This window comes from Zalophus californianus, chromosome 12 (assembly GCF_009762305.2).
Source record: "Zalophus californianus isolate mZalCal1 chromosome 12, mZalCal1.pri.v2, whole genome shotgun sequence".
Classification (NCBI taxonomy): domain Eukaryota; kingdom Metazoa; phylum Chordata; class Mammalia; order Carnivora; family Otariidae; genus Zalophus; species Zalophus californianus.
The window spans coordinates 65,317,464-65,337,132 of NC_045606.1; the positions used below are offsets into that span (position 1 = coordinate 65,317,464).

At 46.1% G+C, this 19,669-nt stretch overlaps 1 protein-coding gene across 4 annotated transcripts in view; it reads left to right on the top strand.

The window, feature by feature from the left end:
• Positions 1-19,669, top strand: part of EEPD1 (endonuclease/exonuclease/phosphatase family domain containing 1) — a 139,772-nt gene that overhangs the window by 77,358 nt on the left and 42,745 nt on the right. For 3 of the 4 annotated variants that reach the window (XM_027573441.2, XM_027573440.2, XM_027573442.2), the window contains exons 4-5: positions 11,765-11,923; positions 19,025-19,135. In XM_027573441.2, coding sequence (XP_027429242.2) covers positions 11,765-11,923; positions 19,025-19,135 — 270 coding nt within the window. The remainder of the gene's footprint in view (positions 1-11,764; positions 11,924-19,024; positions 19,136-19,669) is intronic. The other variant, XM_027573443.2, reaches the window with a different exon arrangement.

A 19,669-nucleotide genomic window follows, 5' to 3' on the forward strand; every position in this document is an offset into this window, starting at 1 on the left:
AGACTTTGTGGAAGCTTCTATCTCTGCATCTTTGAGGAGTGGGAGCTGACCCAGAGTGTCAGTCCCTGGCCAGGTGATGGAGAGCTGAGACTCAGGGCTTTTAACAGTATGACTTGTAGTGAAACAGACGCAGGCAGGTAGTGTTTGTCTCCCCGAGCCCCCTTGGGTCCAGCAGGGGAAACAGAGAATGTGGGCTGGGGGTTGGAGGAGGAGGCTGTTGGAGGTTCAGGGCTCTGGATGTGGACAGGACCAGGGGAGCATCTGAGCGTGGTGTGAGGGCTGTGGGGGTCTGCAGGCCTGCCAAGGTGGGGCAGTGGAGAACATGCAGCAGACACACCCTCCACTTAGACTCAGTGTCAACATGAATAGCTTCGAGAATCTTAACATAAAGTCCACTTAAAAATACCTTTTAAAAAAATAGCACTCTGTCTTCATTTAAAAATATCAGAATGAGATTCTTCAGCTCCCTTGGTTTATTTTTTCTCCCATGCCTGGTCCTTCTTGTACTCTGAGCCTAATTCAAATGCCATCTTGAATGGTCAATATTCATGTGTCTGTTAGTTTTTTTTTTTTTTTTTTAAGTGGGTTGAGCCAGATGAGTGTCTAAGCGTGATTAAACTCATTGTAATCATGTTTCTGGCCAAATCCTTTCCCGCAGGCAGCTGGTTACCTTCCTGGAAGGGCCAGGAAGCAGAAATGGAGACCCCTGTGAAGGTCAGGCTCCCCCTGTTGGCTCTGTGGAGTCTGGCTCAGGCCCACCGCCGGTGGGGGGGACACATCCACCCCTTCACCAGCTCAGCTTTGCCAACTGCACACTTGGACCCCACCCCCGTCTGGAAAAGGCTCTTGGCTGGGGTACTCCCCACCCCCCAGCACTTCAGCTGCCAGAAAATGGAACATCTCAGTGAATTATGGCCCAGGCTTCACAGTTCATTAAAAAAAAAATGTATTTTCTCGTTATTCTTTTAGAATCACCAAGATACTATGTAATTTTAGGGGCTCTCACTACCTTTCTTTCTTTATGAAAAGATTTATATGAAGTGAGCAAAAAGTAGAGTTCCAAATAGGGCTCTTAAACCCCCTTTAGCTTCCTTAGCTATCAAAGAGACACAAATTAAGCAAGAGATTCTTTTAAATTTGTTACATTAGCAAAGTTTTTTAAACAACAGCATAGAATGTTGACGTGGCGATAGAGCCGGGGCCCCCATTCATTGCTGGGCAGGGCTGGTGATGAGGCGCTGTCCTTCCATAAGCTCTTGGGCAGCATGTTTTATCAGCCTTTGAGATGCCCCTACCTTTTGGCCAGTGATCCCATTCCTGGATGTTTATCTTAAGGAAATGATCCATAGGGGCGCCTGGGTGGCTCAGTCGCTAGGCCTCTGCCTTCGGCTCGGGTCATGATCCCAGGGTCCTGGGATCGAGCCCCGCGTCGGGCTCCCTGCTCCGCGGGGTGTCTCTCTCTGTCAAATAAATAAATAAAATCTTAAAAAAAAAAAGGAAATGATCCATAAAAACAGAAAACAATAAACGTGTCACATCATGCTTTCTAATTATGAATAATGAATGGCAGTTCAGTGCTCCGTGGGAAGGGAAGGGGTAAACAGCCTGTGGTGGCCGTCCCCAAACCTGCAGTGTGTGGCGACTTGTCCTACTTTCCTCTTTGCCTCTGTCCTCTTTCTCTTCTCTCCTGTACTTGGAGTTTCCTGTGCCCTGCACGGTCGGCCTTCAGCCTTCCTCAGCAGTCCTGAACCCTTAGGAGCCTGGTCCCTGGCCCAGTTCATTGACTAAATCATGGCTTACCCTAGCCAGCTTCTAACCCAAGGCATTTTTATTTAAACTTTTTTTTTCTTTTTAAAAAATTGGGAACTGATTTTATATAAAACTTAAAAATTTTATAGGCAGTTATCCATTTCTGGTCATTTCTGTATAACTGTTTCTGTTTTTGTAATGAATATATAATGATTTTATGTTAACCAATGTTTCATAACATTTTGAAGCCATTTAGATACAATGCTAGGAATTTGGGAGTGGGAAAAGGAAAGACATCCTATCTGAAGCTTGTCTTGTCTAGGTGAGTCTGAACCCACTGCCGCCTTCTACCGGTGATGGGTTGTCCCTGGGGCCATTCTTCTTGATGGTTCCATTACTTTGCCTACACACTCTGAATTCATTATGTCTTCATCTCCTAATTGGTTTTGTATTTAGAGAGGAAAAAAGGAGAAATCTCATATCCATGTGGATTGCAAGCTCAGGCAGAGGCCAACACGAGGCCTATACCAAGAGCAGAAAGATCATTTCATTCAGCCTTCAAAGAGGAAGGGGACCTTGAAAACTCACCACTCTATGTTTTGCTATGAATTGTATCATCATCAACGAGAGAGAGTTTGCCTGGCTTCTTGTAGTGGCTTATAAATGATGGGCCGGGCTTGTGCACTTGTCTAGTCGATGATTTAAACATAGTGTGTCCATGTTAATATTTTTCCTGTGCTGACTCTTGGCTTGAGATTCCTTCTTTCCTCTTCAAGAGGGCATCTGGAGGCTCTCGTTCTGGAAATAGCAGAGTAGCTTATATCAGTATAGCCTTCCCTCAGATAACAATGATCAACCCTGGGTAAAATGCAGACAACTATTTGAAAGCACTGAGAGCTTCTGAAAGCAGGCAAGACATGGGCGAGCCATCAACCCTGGAAAGAAGGAGGCAGCCCTGGGTGAGATCCGTATCTGTTTGGCTTTTCCCCTGATCGCCTTGCCTGGCCTGTGTGTTCAGCTAGAGTTCAGGCAGGAGATCTTGAGGGGGGAATATCACGAGTCTTCTCTCTTTTTCTTTTTTCTTGGTCAGTCTAGCTAAAGGTTTCTCATTTTTTGTTGGGCTTTTCAAAGACCTTTAGAGTTTGTTGATTTTCTCTGTTATTTTTTATCTTCTATTTCATTCAGTTCTGCTCTGATCTTTCTTGTTTCTTTCATTCTCCTTGCTTTGGGTTTAGTTTACTCTTTTTTTTCCCTCTGCTGTCTTCAAGTGGAAGCCTAGGCTATTGATTTGAGATCTTTCTTCTTTGCTAAGATGAGCATCTACAGCTATAAATTTTCTTCTAAGAACTGCTTCGATGACTCGCATAAGTTTTGGTATGTTGCATCTTCATTTTCATTTATCTCAAAGTATTTTTAGTTTGCCTTGTGATTTCTTCTTCTTTCTTCCCACTGGGAATTTATAAGTGTGTTGTTTAATTTCCACTTATTTGTGGATTTCCCAAAATTATTTCTGTTATGGACTTCTATTTTTTTTAATTTTATTTATTTATTTGACAGAGAGAGGCACAATGAGAGAGGGAACACAAGCAGGGGGAGTGGGAGAGGGAGAAGCAGGCTTCCTGCTGAGCGGGGAGCCCGATGCAGGGCTCGATCCCAGGACCCTGGGATCATGACCTGAGCCGAAGGCAGACGCTTAATGACTGAGCCACTCAGGACTTCTAATTTTTTCCCATTCCACAGTGGTCAGAGAACATGCCTTACTTGACTTCAGTCCTTTTAAATGCATCGAAGCTTGTTTTATGGCCTAGAATATGATCTATTCTGAAGAATGTTCCATGTACAATTGAGAAGAAAGGGTATTCTGCTGTTGTTTGGCTGAGTGTTCTGTAAATGTTTATAGGTCTGTTTGGTTTATATTGTTGCTTAAGTCTTTTATTTTCTGTTAATTTTCTCTCTAATTATTGAGACATTATCAAAACATTATTGAAAGTGGGGTGTTGAAGTCCCCAACTATTGTTCCTTCCTTCAGTTCTGTCAGTTTTTGTCTCGTGTATTTTGGGGTTCTGTTATTCGGTGCATATATTTATAATGGTTATGTCTTTCTTACTGAATGACTCTTTTAGTATTATAAACTGTCCTTTATCTCTAGTAACAGGTTTAATTTTAAAGTCTATTTTTCTAATATTAGTTTAGCCATTCCAGCTTCCTTATGGTTGCTGTTTGTATGATGTGTCTTTTTTTTTTATCTTTTTACTTTCACCTACTTGTATCTTTTAATCTTAAGTGCTATCTCCTGTACCCAGCATATAGTTGGATATTGTTTTTTACCCAATTTGAGAGTCTCTGCCTTTTGATTGGGTTATTTAATCCATTCCAATTTAATGTTATTATTGATATGGTTGAGTTTACAGCTCCCATTTTACTTTTTGTTTTCTGTATCTTACATCTTTTTTTGTCCCTTTCTTCCTATTTCACTGCTTTCTTTTGCATTAAGTGAGTATTTTCTAAGGTAGCATTTTAATTTCCATAATGATTTTTTACTCTGCTTCTTGAGTTATTTTCTTCATAGTTGCTGTTGATTTTACTATGTAAATCTTAACGTATCAGATTTATACTCACTTCTTTCAGAGTTGTACTAACTTAATTCCAGTGAGAGATAAACACATTACTCCTGTACAGCTATATCCCCCCTTCCCCTTTTTGAACTGTTGTTATACATGTTACATCTAACTACTGTACTACAGACCCAACTGTATGCTATTATACTCATTACTTTATATACCTGTATGTCTTTTGAAGAAGATGATGAGAGAAGAAAGGAGAACAAGTATCTGTAGCATTAGCTACATTAACCTTCTTATTTACCATTTCCATTTCACTTCATTTGTTCCTGTGGATTCACATTACCATTTGGCATCGATTTCTTATTGGCCTCATTATCTTATATGTATATACAAATGGGTGGATGGATGAGTGGGTGGGTGGATGGATGAGTGGGTGGGTGGATGGATGAGTGGGTGGGTGGATGGATGAGTGGGTGGGTGGATGGATGAGTGGGTACATACATACTACATGCATACATACACAGTTGGCAGGCAGACAAATAGAACATACCAGATTGCCATATAAAAATTTATTTACTGCTATGAGTCATGGTCAAAAATATTTGAAAACTGCTGTCCTGCACTATTTGTTGGCTTGGAGGAGGGGAAGAGGCTCGCTCTGGGATTTTTTTCAAGTACTCGAAAGGCTTGCACTTAGGTATATCCTGAGCACTTTCCCCTCTGACCTCGTTAGTCTCTTGACTCTATGTTGCTTCTCAACAGAGAGAAAATGTGCTCGACTCACTGCATTCCCTTCAGAATTGTTGTATGTAGCCACCACCTTGTACAAACACTCACATCGCCATGGTGACAGGAGTTACATGCAACTTCCTGTCTTATTTAGTCCGCCCTCAAATGCTTCTGTTATCAGGAAATGCTAACGATGAATTGGTGCTGAGAACTTTCAATTCACTTTTTTAGAGAATTCTGAGACTTTTCATGAATGATTCATTCATTCATTTCTTGAGAGCATGACTTTGTACTTAGCAAGGTGTGGGTTGGTTTGTCATTTTAAATGAAACAGAAGGGCAGGCAGGTAAAACTGTTTTGCTCAATTGCTAAACATTTATGCTGGGTGTTCTCAGTGGGTAAAATTATCCTGATGAGCTGGTCACCAGGGCTTGTTTTGTCAGAATTAATTCAGTGGAGAAATCTATCAAATTGTTAACTACCCATTTAGAATGAGTAATTCCTACAGCTGATAAAATATTTTTTTATTAACCTTCAGGAGGCATTGAAGTGGTGAGCTTGGGCCTTAACAAGATTCCAAACTTCTCAGAAAGCATCCAACCTGCTTTCAGAGATTTTGATCTATCTTGGTAGAATTTCAGAAGAGTGTACTGACATCCCTTATGAACACAGCCCAAGACCACTTTCTAGATCCTAGACCTGGTTTCTCCTCCACATTCTGACTGTGCTGCCCAGCACTCCTTGCCTCACCCCCAAATCTGTCCCACCTAACTCTCGTCCATTAGTTGCAGACCCATTTTCACAGGCAGAATTAATTAGGTTGGAAGAAGTCAGCCAGAGAAAACAAAGCAGCTCCCCATATATGAATTATTCTAAAATTACCTGCCCTCCTAGTTATCTGTCAGTGACTTCCTGTACCAGTAGCCAGTCTCAAGAGATTTATTTAAGTGGCTCTGTAGAGTCATTACTGAGACACAGAGCATCTTCCTGATGTGTCCAGCCCTCGGTATCCACAGGAATCAGAAGTGCCTAGGACTAAAGCAAGATCCCCAGCATTTATAAGCCAAAGAGCTGAACTTGGAAGGGAAAGTGACAAGCTCTGGTTTTTGGCCTGAATTTCCAGCATTTGCACCAGCTCCAGAGATGGGGGTAGGAGCGGTGGGCGTAGATCAAAGCCTTCCCCCGCTTGATTACAAAATTATGAGACTGCTAATCTTCCCTCACAGGCAAGACTTGTCTTCCCTTCCTCTCTCCACCTGGCTGAAACCTCTAGTTGAAGAATAAATTGCTACATATCGATTGTTCATTTTATTTCTCATTACCCAGACATCCCTGTTATGCACTTAGTCTGTATGGCTATATTTGTGAATAAGAAAGGAAGAAGTAACGAGTATTTTTAGGCTTCATTTCAGGATGTGGCAGGGACATTTTTTTATGTTGTTTTTGGTGTTTAATTTATTTAGCAACAGCACTTAATTTGCTTTTATTTATGAAAAAAATGCAACGTGTGTGTGTGTGTGTGTGTGTGTGTGTGTGTGTGTGTGTGTGTATGTGCACGCACCACCACGTCTTCTTCCTGGATAAAGTTCAGTCCAGTTGATTGGTATTTATACAATGGCTAGAAAAGTGAGATTTCTAGAAAACTTGAAAGCAGAGAGAAAAATTAAAACATAGAAAAGGGTTATTTGGTCTCCATAGTTGAATTTTGTTTCCGTCCTTCATTTATAGTGTTAACAGATAACCTTCTAAGACGCAGAGTGGATCATATGACTCCTCTCCTGTTCTTGCTTCAGCAGGAAGCTGAAGGGCATAGTGGGGTCCCATAGACAAGGATATGGGTCCTGGCTCAGCCCCTTGCCCTCTGGGTGATCTTAACCCCTCCAGCCCCACATTCCTCATTTCTCCAGCCATGGTGCAGGTCTCATCAAGCCACGTGTGTAAAGAGCGGCGGTAGTGTTTGACTCACAGTGAGCTGTTTTGGTTACAGCCCATTCACGTGGACGTCTCTTGGTGCCCTGCAGGACGCTGTTCTGGCATCCGTGCCTGGTGTGCAACTGGATTTTTGTACCACTTCTCTCTGCCCTGTTTGCCTTTACTCCACCCACTCCCAGTAGTTTGAAAGGAGCTGGAGAGCCTGTCAAGCTAACCTCAGGCAGTTAGGCTATTTTTAAGTGCCTCTGGCCAAAAATGTAGCGGGAAGGGAGGTTGACTAAAAGATAGTTTGGGGATTTGGCTTTCCATTTCTCCCATTAGCACAGAAAACTGAGAAGGGATGAGTCTCAGGACATTCTCCAAAATAAGAATGCTATTTCACGATCCGCCACCTAGAGTTCTTGCTGCCAGAAATTGCCTGGGGGTGACAAATCGCCCATCTCTCCATCCCTTGCTGCCCACGCAGAAAAGAACAATCAAATATATGTGGTTTGCCCTGAAATAGTTTAGGAAATATGAAGGCTTGAAAGTGTAGGATTTGGCATAATGCAAATCAAAATAAAATAAGTCATGAATCAGTAATACTTTCACCCACAGCTTTGAAATCTTTACTTTTATGATTATTGCTGCTAAGGATGGCAGGCTGCATAAACACCATTTAGAATAGCTGAAGGCTGGCATTTTATAAGAAAAATGGCAACCAGAGCAATTTCCCTGAGGGTCCATAACAACTAATTTTGTTTTTTTGTTTAATGTGACGGTTCCTAAATAACTCTGGCTTCTTCACAGGAACGCACAGGGAAGGGCTGGGAGCCTTGCAGCCTAGACTGAGTCTAAGAGTGAATGAGTTGTCTGTGTTTAGGGACTGAGAAAAATCTAATTCTGGGACTGAAAAAAAAGATGTGGTGTTCTCGTAGGAGGGTAGGGATGGGGAGCTAGTGTAAACTGTGGCTTTGTTCTGCTTCTCTTTGGATTATTTTCTTTGGATTTAAGTACCTAAATAATGGTCTCCTACCCTCTTGTCTTGGCTTTTTCTCTTCTCCCATCTTCCTTTTCAGTGTCCCTACCCTTTCTGTTGCCATATCTGAAACCTCAGAAGTAAAATTACCCTTATTAATAAATTGTACCGTGGGATGGTTTTGGGGGGGTCTAGAGACACTCTTTTCCTGATCTATACACATCTTACCCATTCTTTGAGCCTGTTCATCTGAAAATATCAAAAAGGGAAGGAGATTCTAGAAGGGAAGAGCTATGGTTGGCTACACCAACATGGCTTGTCTTGTTGTCATCGTACAAGCTTGGGGCAGATGCCCTTTTGCTTATAAGTAAAATGTGGTAACATATATGGATCACATTTCCTATCGAAATTTTGGTTTAGCATTTCATCAGGAAGGACCGAATGAAACTGTGCTGTCAATCCTCGTTGTTGGCATGTTTCTCAGGTGATGTGAAACTGTTAGAATCTGTGGAATGACATCTTCAGAGCAAACCGTGGTGTGGCCATCCCAATGTCTCTGCTCCGATGTGGGGTGCTTCACTCTGCCTGTGAGCTTTCCTACGCTCTCCTAAAATAGCCACAAAATCCTCCAAAACTCATTGCTATTTTCAGACCTGCTTCCACTTAGAATAATTAGTTTCAATCATTACTTGCTCGTTTAATGCCTAATTTGGGACAAAGTATTTATTTTATTTGTCCTAAAACTGTCTTTTTTGAGCTTCCAAGAGCCTCTATTCCAGGAATTACTGGGTGCCCTGCTCCTCTTCCAGGGGCTCAGTAACCATGTGGTGAAAACAACCGAGTCACCCCAGTCCCGAGGTGGCCTTCCCCCGGGCCAGCACTGACCCCCTGTTCCCTGCCGGGCAGAGGGCTCTGTGACGGCCCTCGCCTGGGCTCACGCCTGGTGTTTGTTGAATGAACAGAGTGGTTCCTCTGCTTTACCTTCAACATCCAATCCATAGTCCAAGGCACTTTCTTTATTATCAACGTAAAATTCACATCCCATAAAATTAGCCATCTGAGAGCTCATTGCCATTTAGCACATTCACAGTGTTGGGCAACCATCACCTCTGTCTGGTTCCAAGACATTTTCATCATCAAAAAGGAAACCTGGTACCCCATAAGGAGTCACTCCTCCTTCTCCCTTCCCCTGGCCCCTGGCAACCGCCAGTTGGCTTTCTGTCTCTATGGATTTGCCTATTCTGGGCATTGCGGATAAATGGAATCATACAACATGGGGACTTTGTGTCTGGCCTTTTTGCTCAGTATAATATTTTTGAGGTTCATCCATGTCAGACAGGGATTAACATGTCATTCCTTGTCGTGGATCACTACCATTGCATTCTATGGAGATAGCACAGTTTGTGGATCATTCACTGGTTGATGGGCATGTGGGTGGTTTTTATCTTTGGGCTGTTGTGAAGGGTGCTGCTGTGAACATTCCCATCCTAGTATTGGTTTGAGTACCTGTTTTCATTTCTTGGCAGCCAGGTTATGCTTGTTTCATGATTATCTCTCAGACTTCTCCACTGCTCTCCCTTTAGTCAAACCACCCTCATATCTTACTGAGCTACCTAATTGACCTGGCCCTTCACCAGCCTGCATTCTACATGCAGCTCGGTGGCCTTTTAAAAATGCAGATCTGTGGTTTGTGCCCTTCATTGATTTTAGAATTGCTCATAAGATAAGGAACAAACTCCTTGCAGGGCAGGCAGGGCTCTGCATGGCCAGGCCTCAGACATTCCTTTAAACTCATATCGCCATTCTGGCACTCACCATCTATGCAAGAGCCACATTGACCTTTCTGTCCTACAAACCCTCCATGTCTGTCCCACCACAGGCCGTTTGCATGTGCTGTTCCACTGCCTGGGCTGCTCTCTTCTCCTCTTTGCCCACTTAACTCTGTCTCATTCTTGAACATGACCCCACTTAACATCACAGCTTTGTTTAAGGCACCAGAGCGGGGTAGACATCCCACCGTGTTCTGGCCCGGCGGGGACACCTGAGGGTCCTCACAGATAGATGGACCACAGGACAAATTCTCTAAAGAGACAGTTTATTAAAAAAACAAAGCTAGAGGGAAAAAATAAAGGTGAAAGTTGTTTATCTGAAGTGAAAGAAACTGAACTATTTATGAAGATTCCTCTCTCTTATATCAGGGAGTTAAAAAAAGAAAGTGTCACTTCCTTTCTGGTTGTACATTCTAGGGGCTTAAGCTTAATGTCTGTAGTCATCCACACTCTAGGCCCTGTGTTGCCGTCTGTTTATCATAGGTGTGTATATTTAAATAAGCAAAGACCTCCTGATTTATTTTCAGAAATGAAGATGTTATCACTGTAAACACTAACTTACTGAGGATTTTTATTTAAACCCATGGATGAAATGAAATCACTTTGAGCAGGTGAGGGTAGAATTGGTCTTACAGCAACTTTGTTAGGTGGTTTTAGGATGTTTATAGTGAAACAAAATGAGCTTCCAAAAAGCAGAAATTTCTTTCAACCAACGAAACATCCAGCACCATGGGATGGCATGCCATGTCACATGTATAACAGCATGTGAGAAGTCCCGTGGAGTGGATTTAGAAGGGTTTGTAAGAGTGTGGCACAGTGGTAAGCAGGAAGAACAGAACACAGAGCCGTGTGTGTCTGTAGGAATAGACAGATGTATTGACGAAATCCATAGGAAACAGCCTGCGAGGAAATCCACAAAAGGTTAGCGGTGCGCACCGTGGCATGGTGTCATTCTGTGGTTCTCTGCTTTACAAGTTCTCCTATAATGAGCTGGTGTTCATTTATATCCCGACATAAGCTTCGATTTAAAGAGAAGGGAAAAAACCCCGCCACAAAACCATCACAGTCTTCACTCCCATCTGAGATTAAGAGTCTTCACATCCAAAGACCTTTGGAAAAGAAAAGAACCTTTGAAAGTGGCCCTGAGGGGCGACAGTGAGGGCTGATGAGGACAGTGGGGAGGGCAGTGTGAGTGTGGCTCTCTCCCCTCCCAACCTAGCTGCCACCTCCTGGAAATCTCCCCCTCTCTCTGCTTGCCATTTTACTGCTCCCGCTGCAGAAAAATGTCTCAATTGCCCTCGAAAGGCCTTTCCCCCCCTTTGTTTATTTTTAACTATCTTGTTCAGGAAACACGTGGTAAGTAACTTTTGGGAACACAGAGGAGCGGCTACCAGAACCCGCAGCGTTCTGTTGACAGGAGTGCATGTGGGTGTCCCTTTGCTTGACTTTGTAAAAGTAGCTAATGATTAGCTGGTTGTGGAGGCTGAGGAGACCTCTCTTTGTTTGCTCTTTTTCCTCCTCAGCATGATAAGAATGTTTATTTATTTATTTTTTTTAAAGATTTTATTTATTTGACAGAGACACAGCGAGAGAGGGAACACAAGCAGGGGGAGGGAGAGAGGGAGAAGCAGGCTTCCCACTGAGCAGGGAGCCCGATGCGGGGCTTGATCCCAGGACTTTGGGATCGTGACCTGAGCCGAAGGCAGATGCTTAACGACTGAGCCAAGGATGAACAATCATACAGAATTCCTTTCGGGTCCCCATGGAAAGCGCATGTTCACGGAGCTGATCTGGAAGTGTGCTCCCCCCACCCCCAGTGATGTAGGGGCTGTAAGGCCATTGTCTCCCTCCACGGGTGATGCAGGATGGGGTCTGAGCTTTAGAGTAGGGGCTGCCTTATGAAGCTCTGAGTGCTTGGGGATAAGCTACAGAACGGGCTCGTCGTGTCCGGCCCTGGTCTCTGCCAGGAGGAAGGCTGCGGTCTAATGCGTGGACCTCTCCAGAACCGCCGTGTCCCCAGGACCCAGGCCACCTGGGGCAGCGATGATGAAACCGCCTGTAGGACTGCGGCGCTTAGTTGCGGAGAGCCCCAGCTTTGGAATGCTTGTGGTGCCGTGCGCGCATGCGCGTGCGCACCCACCATCCCGTGGACCCGACGGCAGGTTAGTGTTTTCTGAGCTTTTTCTCCTCTGTGCGTTTCAGCGTTGGAGCTGGCCGCTCCTGGATTCTCCCCCCGCCCGGCCCACTTGCTGCCGGTGAGGGACCACGCCGTGTTGCTTTTCCGAGCGCTGGTTTCCTCCTGTGTCACATGGGAGTATTACTACCTGCCTCACGGGTTACCGTTAGGGTTACATGGGATAATCTGTGAAAAGCACTTAATAAATGTCGGTTCCTTGCCCTCCCCACTCCTTCTCTCTGGCTCTGTTTTTCGTACAGGATTCAGAAGCTGACCTGGTTGGAGATTATTGGCCACCTGTGTTTCTTACTGTGGTTGGATTGAGCCAAACCTAACCTATTAGAATTACTACCTATTAAAACTATGCTCTTACTCCAGGCAGTTTAGTGAGGGGTCTTTGGGTGGGGCCTAGGCCACGTGAAGGGAAGCCCATGGCGTTTTTGGAAGAGTGGAATCCATGCTCCCTGTTTGCGGGAAAGCATTTGGAAAGTTCACCCAATGTCCTGCCAACACAATCAGCTTCTCCGCCGAGTTCATGCAGCCATTATCCCAGAGAAAGAGGGAGAAAGGAGTTTTAGTGTTTGTGAGAATCTTGTATTCCCTCTTCCCTCTTTATGCTGCCCTCACCCATCCCTCCTCTGTCTTTCCCTCTTCTCTCAGCCTCTCCTCCTGGAGTTCTAGAATCATACAGTTTGGGAGCTGGAAATACCCTGGGGTGGGGTCATCTCCTCCCGTCCCTACACTTTATAGATGGGGAGCCAAGAGCCAGGGTCCCAAAACTCCTCCTCTTCTTGCAGCCCGGGAAGGTGGCCCTCTGAGGAAACTTGCAAAGCCAGGAGGAAACAAGCCCAGTTCTTTCTTTCAGTAATGGAAAATGGTAGTTGCTCAGTGAGTCCTCCAGGAGCTGGGAGAATGACCTGTGCTCGCTCTCTCCGCGGACTCGTGGCCCTCTCGGAAAGGACGTGATAGGCAGTGCTGTAGCTGTTTTGGGAGAGGGCTCAACGTCCTGGAGTCCCCCCCCCCCCCCCCGCCACATCGCTCTCTGTCCCACGTTGCACCTGGATACATACCTGTGTTTGCCCTGACCTAAGACAGGGGCTTCATTCTTCTGTGATGGTCCTGGCTCTGTGGGAACGTAGGGGATAAGCCGATGAGCAAACTTTTTCTCTTCTGGAGAGATTGAGACAGAAGGAGGGTCTAAAGACTTTTCGCTTTTGCTCTGTGTCCATCTTACACGTGGTGTGTGAGCCCCAGCTCTGCAGAGAGGCGTGCCAGGGGCCGGTAAGACCTCTGAGAACCGTGAAGGCACTTAGAACCTAGGACAACCAAGCAGCGGAACTGAGGACACAGCTGCCCCATAGGCCTTCAAAATATCAACATCTTAAGGTCTAAATATCCCAGGAAAACTTTGTAATAGACTTGTTATACTTAGGCCAAACATGGTTAATATTTAGCTGACACTTAGGTATAATTTGCTTTTGCATTGGTATTTTCTCTTAGAGTACACTGACATTTTAATGACCTTAACCAATCTCTGGTTTTACTCTAAATGTGATCCTTCACCGATACCCTGTAGATGTACTGGCTTCTATTATTGTCTGTAACATTTCCGCCCTTGAAGATCCTGGCAAATGATAAGCCCTGCTTACTGTTAACATTACAAAAAACGTTGACTCTGTCATTTGCTCTGGTTTCTATAGTATTCAAATGGAAGTTCAGTCTCTTGACCTCGTACGGTCTAAAACAGGGACATCTTTATTGGATGATGGCAATTTACCTTTTTAAAGGGAGAGCTCACCTGTGCTGCTCTATCCGTCATTTACTGTGTTTTTAATGGCCGCCACTGAGAGTGCAGGGAAAATGAGTGGTTCACATGTGGAAAACTCATTGTCAAGGAGAAGTCACCTCCACACCCGGAAAAGCAAGCAAAACAAGCAACTCAAAGCAAAGCAAGTTTATCTGGAAATTTGACCCAGAGGCTTCTGAGTGAAAACACCCCTCTCCCACCATCCAGGAAGCAGGATCAGGGTGGCCGTTTGGAGTTGGCTTTTGAAATGCCTGCCAGTACCCTTGATGTTCTGTCTCCGGCTAACTGTGCGGTCACCACTACAACACATCTTTATACCTAGCTCACAGAACCCCGAGAGTCATTCTGACGTAACTGGACAGGGATGATGAAGGGACTCCTGAACTTGGCAGAATGCCTTTCCTATTTATGTTTCTCACTCAGGACCAGATGAGTAAGGAATAGCCATTTCAGGAATGGGGAGGGATGGAAAGAAAGAAAAAAGTCCAAAGGTCCACAAACAAAACACGGTTGGTGTCAAGTCTTGGAACCCTCCTGTCACTGCGGAGATAAGCAGAGTGAGCTGATTGAGGGCAGACCCAAGATGAGGCACACATCTCAAACAGAGCCAAAGGACTCTTTTCCTTTAGGACTTGACATGGCTAAATGCCAGCACCTTGGGCACCTTGTAGATCGGAGTTAACACGTCTGACTTTGAGGCCCCCTCTTGCCGAGCCAAAGAGTAGGGTGGATGTGGTGTTGATGATCAAGTGTTCTGCCATCTCAACCAGCTTGTTGTGGGGCCGCTGCTAAAGAATGATATCACCCCTGTTTGGATTGAGGCTAGAGAAACAAGTCCAGCCTGTCGTGGTTCTTGTGACTTATCCCAGGAGGGAGAAGCCATCCTTGGGATCCTCGAGAGCCATCCCTTTGATTCATTCATTCAGCCAGTATCTGCTGCATGTCTCCTGTGCACCGTGCTGCGAGCCGGCTCCCTTCATGTTATCTCCCAGGATTATCTGAGAAGAGCCACAGTCAGATGCTTTCACAGTGTGGGGTGACAGCCGAGATGGTATGTTTGTTTTGAAGAGTCAAAACCGTCTTTCTGGACCACAGGTACGAAGAATATGAAGGCTGAGTTCAAAATCAGCGATTGTCAAACTTTGTCTGAGCTTCTCAAACTTTAAAATTGCTTGGGAGATCTTGTGAGTAGTGCCCAAATTGGCCCTAACCTCAGAGATTCCAAGTCGGCAAAGGATGAGGTTCACAAATCTGTGGTGTTAAAAACAAGAACCAGCGTGATTTTGAGGGAGGCAGGGGATGGGCTGACCCCCGGGATTTTAGAAACACATTTGTGAGGGGTAGTTTCGGGTTGTGCAGGTCAGTTACCTTGGAGACTTCTTCCCCATCATACACATCTCCCCATTTGCACCCTTTTCTGGCCTGGTGAGCCTCTTTTACTTGGGAGTGTATTATTGCTGCCTTCTGCTCTGTGGGCGAAGCAGAAAACTTGAGAACCAACTGTTGTACATAAAACGATTTTAGGCAGAGTTCAGATTGAGGGCTCTCAGAGGATGCTTTTGTTTTTCTGGGACATTTTTAGGAGAAAGGATGTTAAGGCTTCAGTGAGGCGGCTGGCCTCCGCTGGGCACCTGCCCTGCTCCGGCTAGTTCACCTGTCCAGCCAGGAGGTAGAGTAGCAGGAGGTAGATCTCAGTTCGGACCATCCCCTCATACTTACCCGCTGTGTAATCTTGAATCTAAACTCACATAAACTAACGTTCCTATGCTGCCCTTCACTCGGGAGTAACTGGTAGGCTGTCCGGCTCATGGGGGCTGGTGGGTAGGGGGGCTAATAGGGATGAGGTATACAAAACAGGAAGGTTCTGAACAGGCTTCTCACACTTGCCAAACTTGTAAATCACTCTGGGATCTTGTGAAAATGCCTGTTTCAGTGCAGGAGGTCTGAGGTGAGCCTGAGACTTTGCATTTCTAATAGACTCCCAGCTGAGGTCAATGCTGCCTGTCCATGGACCACGCTCTGAGTAGCAAGAATCTTTTTTTTAATTTCTCTCTTTTTTTTCCTCTGAGTACAAGAATCTCAGAGGTGCTCCTCAGGTTTGCTGTGAACTGGTAATGCCATCAACTAAAGTTAACAAACTGGCAATTCTTTTTTTAGCCCTAGGAATGGAAGACAGTCCTACCCCTTACCTCCTGCCGATCATGCAGATGGGCAGAGAATGCTTCTAGCCATGAACAATTTTTTCCTGGTTCCTTCAACTATTAATTGTGGCCAATAACATAAGAACTACTGAAAAAGAGGGCATAGAGGGGGATCATCTAACTCTGTGGGCTGAGAGAGGTTTATCAAGAGCAAGGCTTCAGAGGTACAAAGTATAGGTGGCCCTTAAGGTTCAGGAGTTATGGTTCCTTAAATCTCTTAAGAGTTTACCTGTGAAAGAAAGGCTTTTAGGTAGAAAACGAAAGGAGAATGTCCTTCCTCCATCCGATAACACCAGCTTTAAACTGTGTGAGAGTCACCTGGGGAGGCTGTTACAATGCAGACCACCTGGCCCCAGCCCAGAGTTTCTAATTCAGTCGGTTGGGGTGGGGCCCGAGAATTTGCGTGTTTAATGCGTTCCCAGATGATCCTAATGATCACAGGTTGAGTAGCAGACTTGAGGCCCCCAAGGCCGTTGTCTCGGAGAGTGGTAAGCATGGAGCACAGTGTCAACGACATCTTCCCGTTCTAACCCTTCCCATCAAAGGGGCATTGCCAGGAGTGTGAAATGTTTAAGCTGGGCTGGTGTTTGCTGTGTGAACGGGAGCTCCACCTGTCTTCAGGTATCTGAAGGCCCTGTGAGGGTTAGGAAAGATGAGATTTGTGGCGCCTACATGTAGCTCTTCCCAGCACAATGGGGCCCCCCAGGGACTGGGGCTAATAGAGCCCCTCCCCCCAGTGTGCTTCCTGGGGAGCATCCAGGTGCAGGACTCCCTGTGTGGAGAAGAGCGAAGCACCGGATGGGCATTAGGAGCTGCTCTCCTTTTTAATGATTCCCGGATTCGGCTCTAATGATCACTCAGCAAGCAAATGATTCCCCAGCAGGAAATTGGAGTACCTTTGTGGAGTACATTTCCTCGCTGGATCCCTAAAGTTATCATCAATACATTCTGGCTGCATTTTCCAAAGTGCTTCATTTCCCATCCAAGTTTGGCTTCCAGCCAGGACCATCTGGCCAAGGGGACCCATCTGGGGTGAAGGCCCCATTAGGAACAGCACTGTCCACAGCCACTCAGCCCTGATCAAAGCCCCAGTGACAAAATCCCAAAGAGAACACTTCTCAGGCAAACTTAAAGTCAGGTTCAAATTGAGGCAATTATTTACATAAGGAGCTGCAAGAAGTGTTTGTCATACACACGGATTTGAGGAGTTCCCTGGTTCACCAGCAGATGCTCAGAGAGGGTCCCTGGGCGCCATGCTCTGTGCCAGGTGAGCTTTATAAAGGGGACTTGGGAACAGTCCCTGCTCTTATGTTGTCTGTGGTCAGGAAAAGGCAGACATTTAATTATGTACCTGTCAAAGCAGAACCCCCAGAACAGCACATATCTAAAGTAGACCTCCCGTCATCCACCCTCCCTTATCCAGGGAGGGATGCCTCCTCTTCCCTCTTATGGCATAAGCCATGTGAGGGCACTCCCAGGAGCAGCTCTGTGCCGCAGGGCTGTCCCTGCGGGGGGCTGATGGCTGACAGCTGCTTGCCCCCACCCCCGCCCCGACCCCTCGCCGCGGGCGTGGGCAGCAGATGCTTCTGAGGGTCTGTGCAGCCACAGAGCCTCTCCCACCTTGGTGGGCATCAGAATCACCCGGAGGGCTTGTTAAAAACAGATCGCTGGGCCTCCCTCGCGGTTCTGATCCTGTAGGTCTAGAATGGGGCCAGAGGATTTCTAGCAAGTTCCCAGGTAAGGCTGACACTCGTGGGCCCTGGGCCACACCTGAGGAACCACAGGGGTAGTGCGTGAGCATGGCCATCACGACTTACCCAGGGACAGATGGACGGGGGTTGAATGACCGAGCGGCAGGAGAACGTCACAGCTCTGCCGGTGACCCAGGCGAGAGAAGATGGGGCTCTGAAACACGATGCAAAGGATGGAAATGCCAGGACCTGAGATAGGAATGGGGGGTGGGGAGGGGAATGGCTTGGCTCTTTGGGACCTGCTGGGTTTGTGGTTCTTGGAGAACGTCAGATGGAAATGTGAAAAGGGTTCTCAGAATACCGTTCAAACCTCAGGAGAGAAATCTGAGCTGTAGGACAGATTCGGGGGCCTGTGGGACAGAGGTGTAAGCTGAAGCTGAGGAGCCAAGTAAGACTAGTTAAGGGCAGCTCACTGAAGAGAGAGTGGTGAGGTGCCCAGAGGAAGCCAGAACACCTGGAGGGCCGGGCAGAGAAAGAGGGGAGTGGCATGGCTCCCAGGTGCAGGAAGCAAAGGGACAGACAGACGATGTCACCAGGAAGGAGCAGAACCAAATGTGGGAGCGTCTCAAAAACTCAACCCAAGCATGACCCATTCTGGGGACCATCCTCCAGAGTCTGGGTGGTGTTTGAGGAGTGAGTTGGAGGAACTGAGCCACATATTTTGAAGCACATGGTTTTTTAACTCTTCATTGCCTTGGGCTGGGCAGTTTTCTTTTGCCTTGGTGACCCAGTGGCTTCATGGAACACACATAAGCAAAACGAAGCAGGCCCTGCCCACACACGTGGGGCACGGTAACCATCCATGGCCGTACGGCTTCCTTCTCCGAAGAGCATCAAGGTGAACAGTATGGTAGTTCAGGGTGAAGCTGGGCGTCCGTGTTGCCACCTCTAAGCTAGGCTCCGGGGAGAAAAGATACCATGAATTCCTCTTCCTCCCCATTTGATACCCCATCTGTACCACCCCCCGCCCCTGCTCCCCAGGACCTTGAAACCACTGGTTTTACAAGGATAAGAAGGATTCCGACAACTCATTTTGAGCTATTTTTACTAGAGTGCTACAAAAAGAATTGATTTCTATGAACTGAGAGCCCCTCCCCCCCCCCCGGGGGTGATAATTGTGTGTTTTATGGATAGTTTGTTTTTTAATTTGTGGGGCTTTTGAGTTCTCTGGGTCTTCACAAACCCTAAGAACACAGAGAGAAAGTCCGACAAGTCTCTGAAAAAGGCTGATGAGTCCGGTTCAGGCACTTCTTGGCCCCTCTGGCTGCCACTGGCTGCAGGTGCTTTAGGCAGGAACACACACACCGACTTGTGCTCTGTCTTTGCAGTTCTGTACGGAGCTAAACCAGCCTATCCTGCCCAACATCCGCAAGTGGAAGGGGCCTCGGGGATGCTGGAAGGCCGTTGTTGCTGAGATGCCCTCCACTCAGCTCCAGAAGGTACCCTCCATCTGCAAAACCTGGATTTTATCTGCATCTTACTGCAACCTCCTTTTCCCCTAATCACAGGCATTTACAAATTTCCTTTGCCAGCATCCTCGGTGCAATTCTCTGTTTCTGCACATTTCTTAGCTCCTTGCCATTCATTTCAAAATGCCCTGGTTCCTGTTTCACGTTTAGCTCGGGAATGGACCGCTGCCCAGACGGAAATGGGAGTTTAGGGTGTTGGGAGGAGAGGAAAAATCCTGTCTGGAGCCAAGGCTGCAAATGGGGTATTTCTGTCCTTTGTCTTCTTAATCCCATCTCCACAGTTCCATCCTCTGCCAAGTTTGTGGAGAGCCCATTGTTCATTGACTGAAAACTTCAGATTTGCTTAATTCATACACGAAGCATTGGCTTTCAGTGGTAGAGATTGTGCGCATGGAAATGTTCTGTGGACGTTTTGAACAGATTTTCATTTTGAAGGTTCTTTCATTGGTATATCCCCTGTGGCTGTGGGCAAATTGCTGGAGGGGTCCGTTTCACTCTTACAGA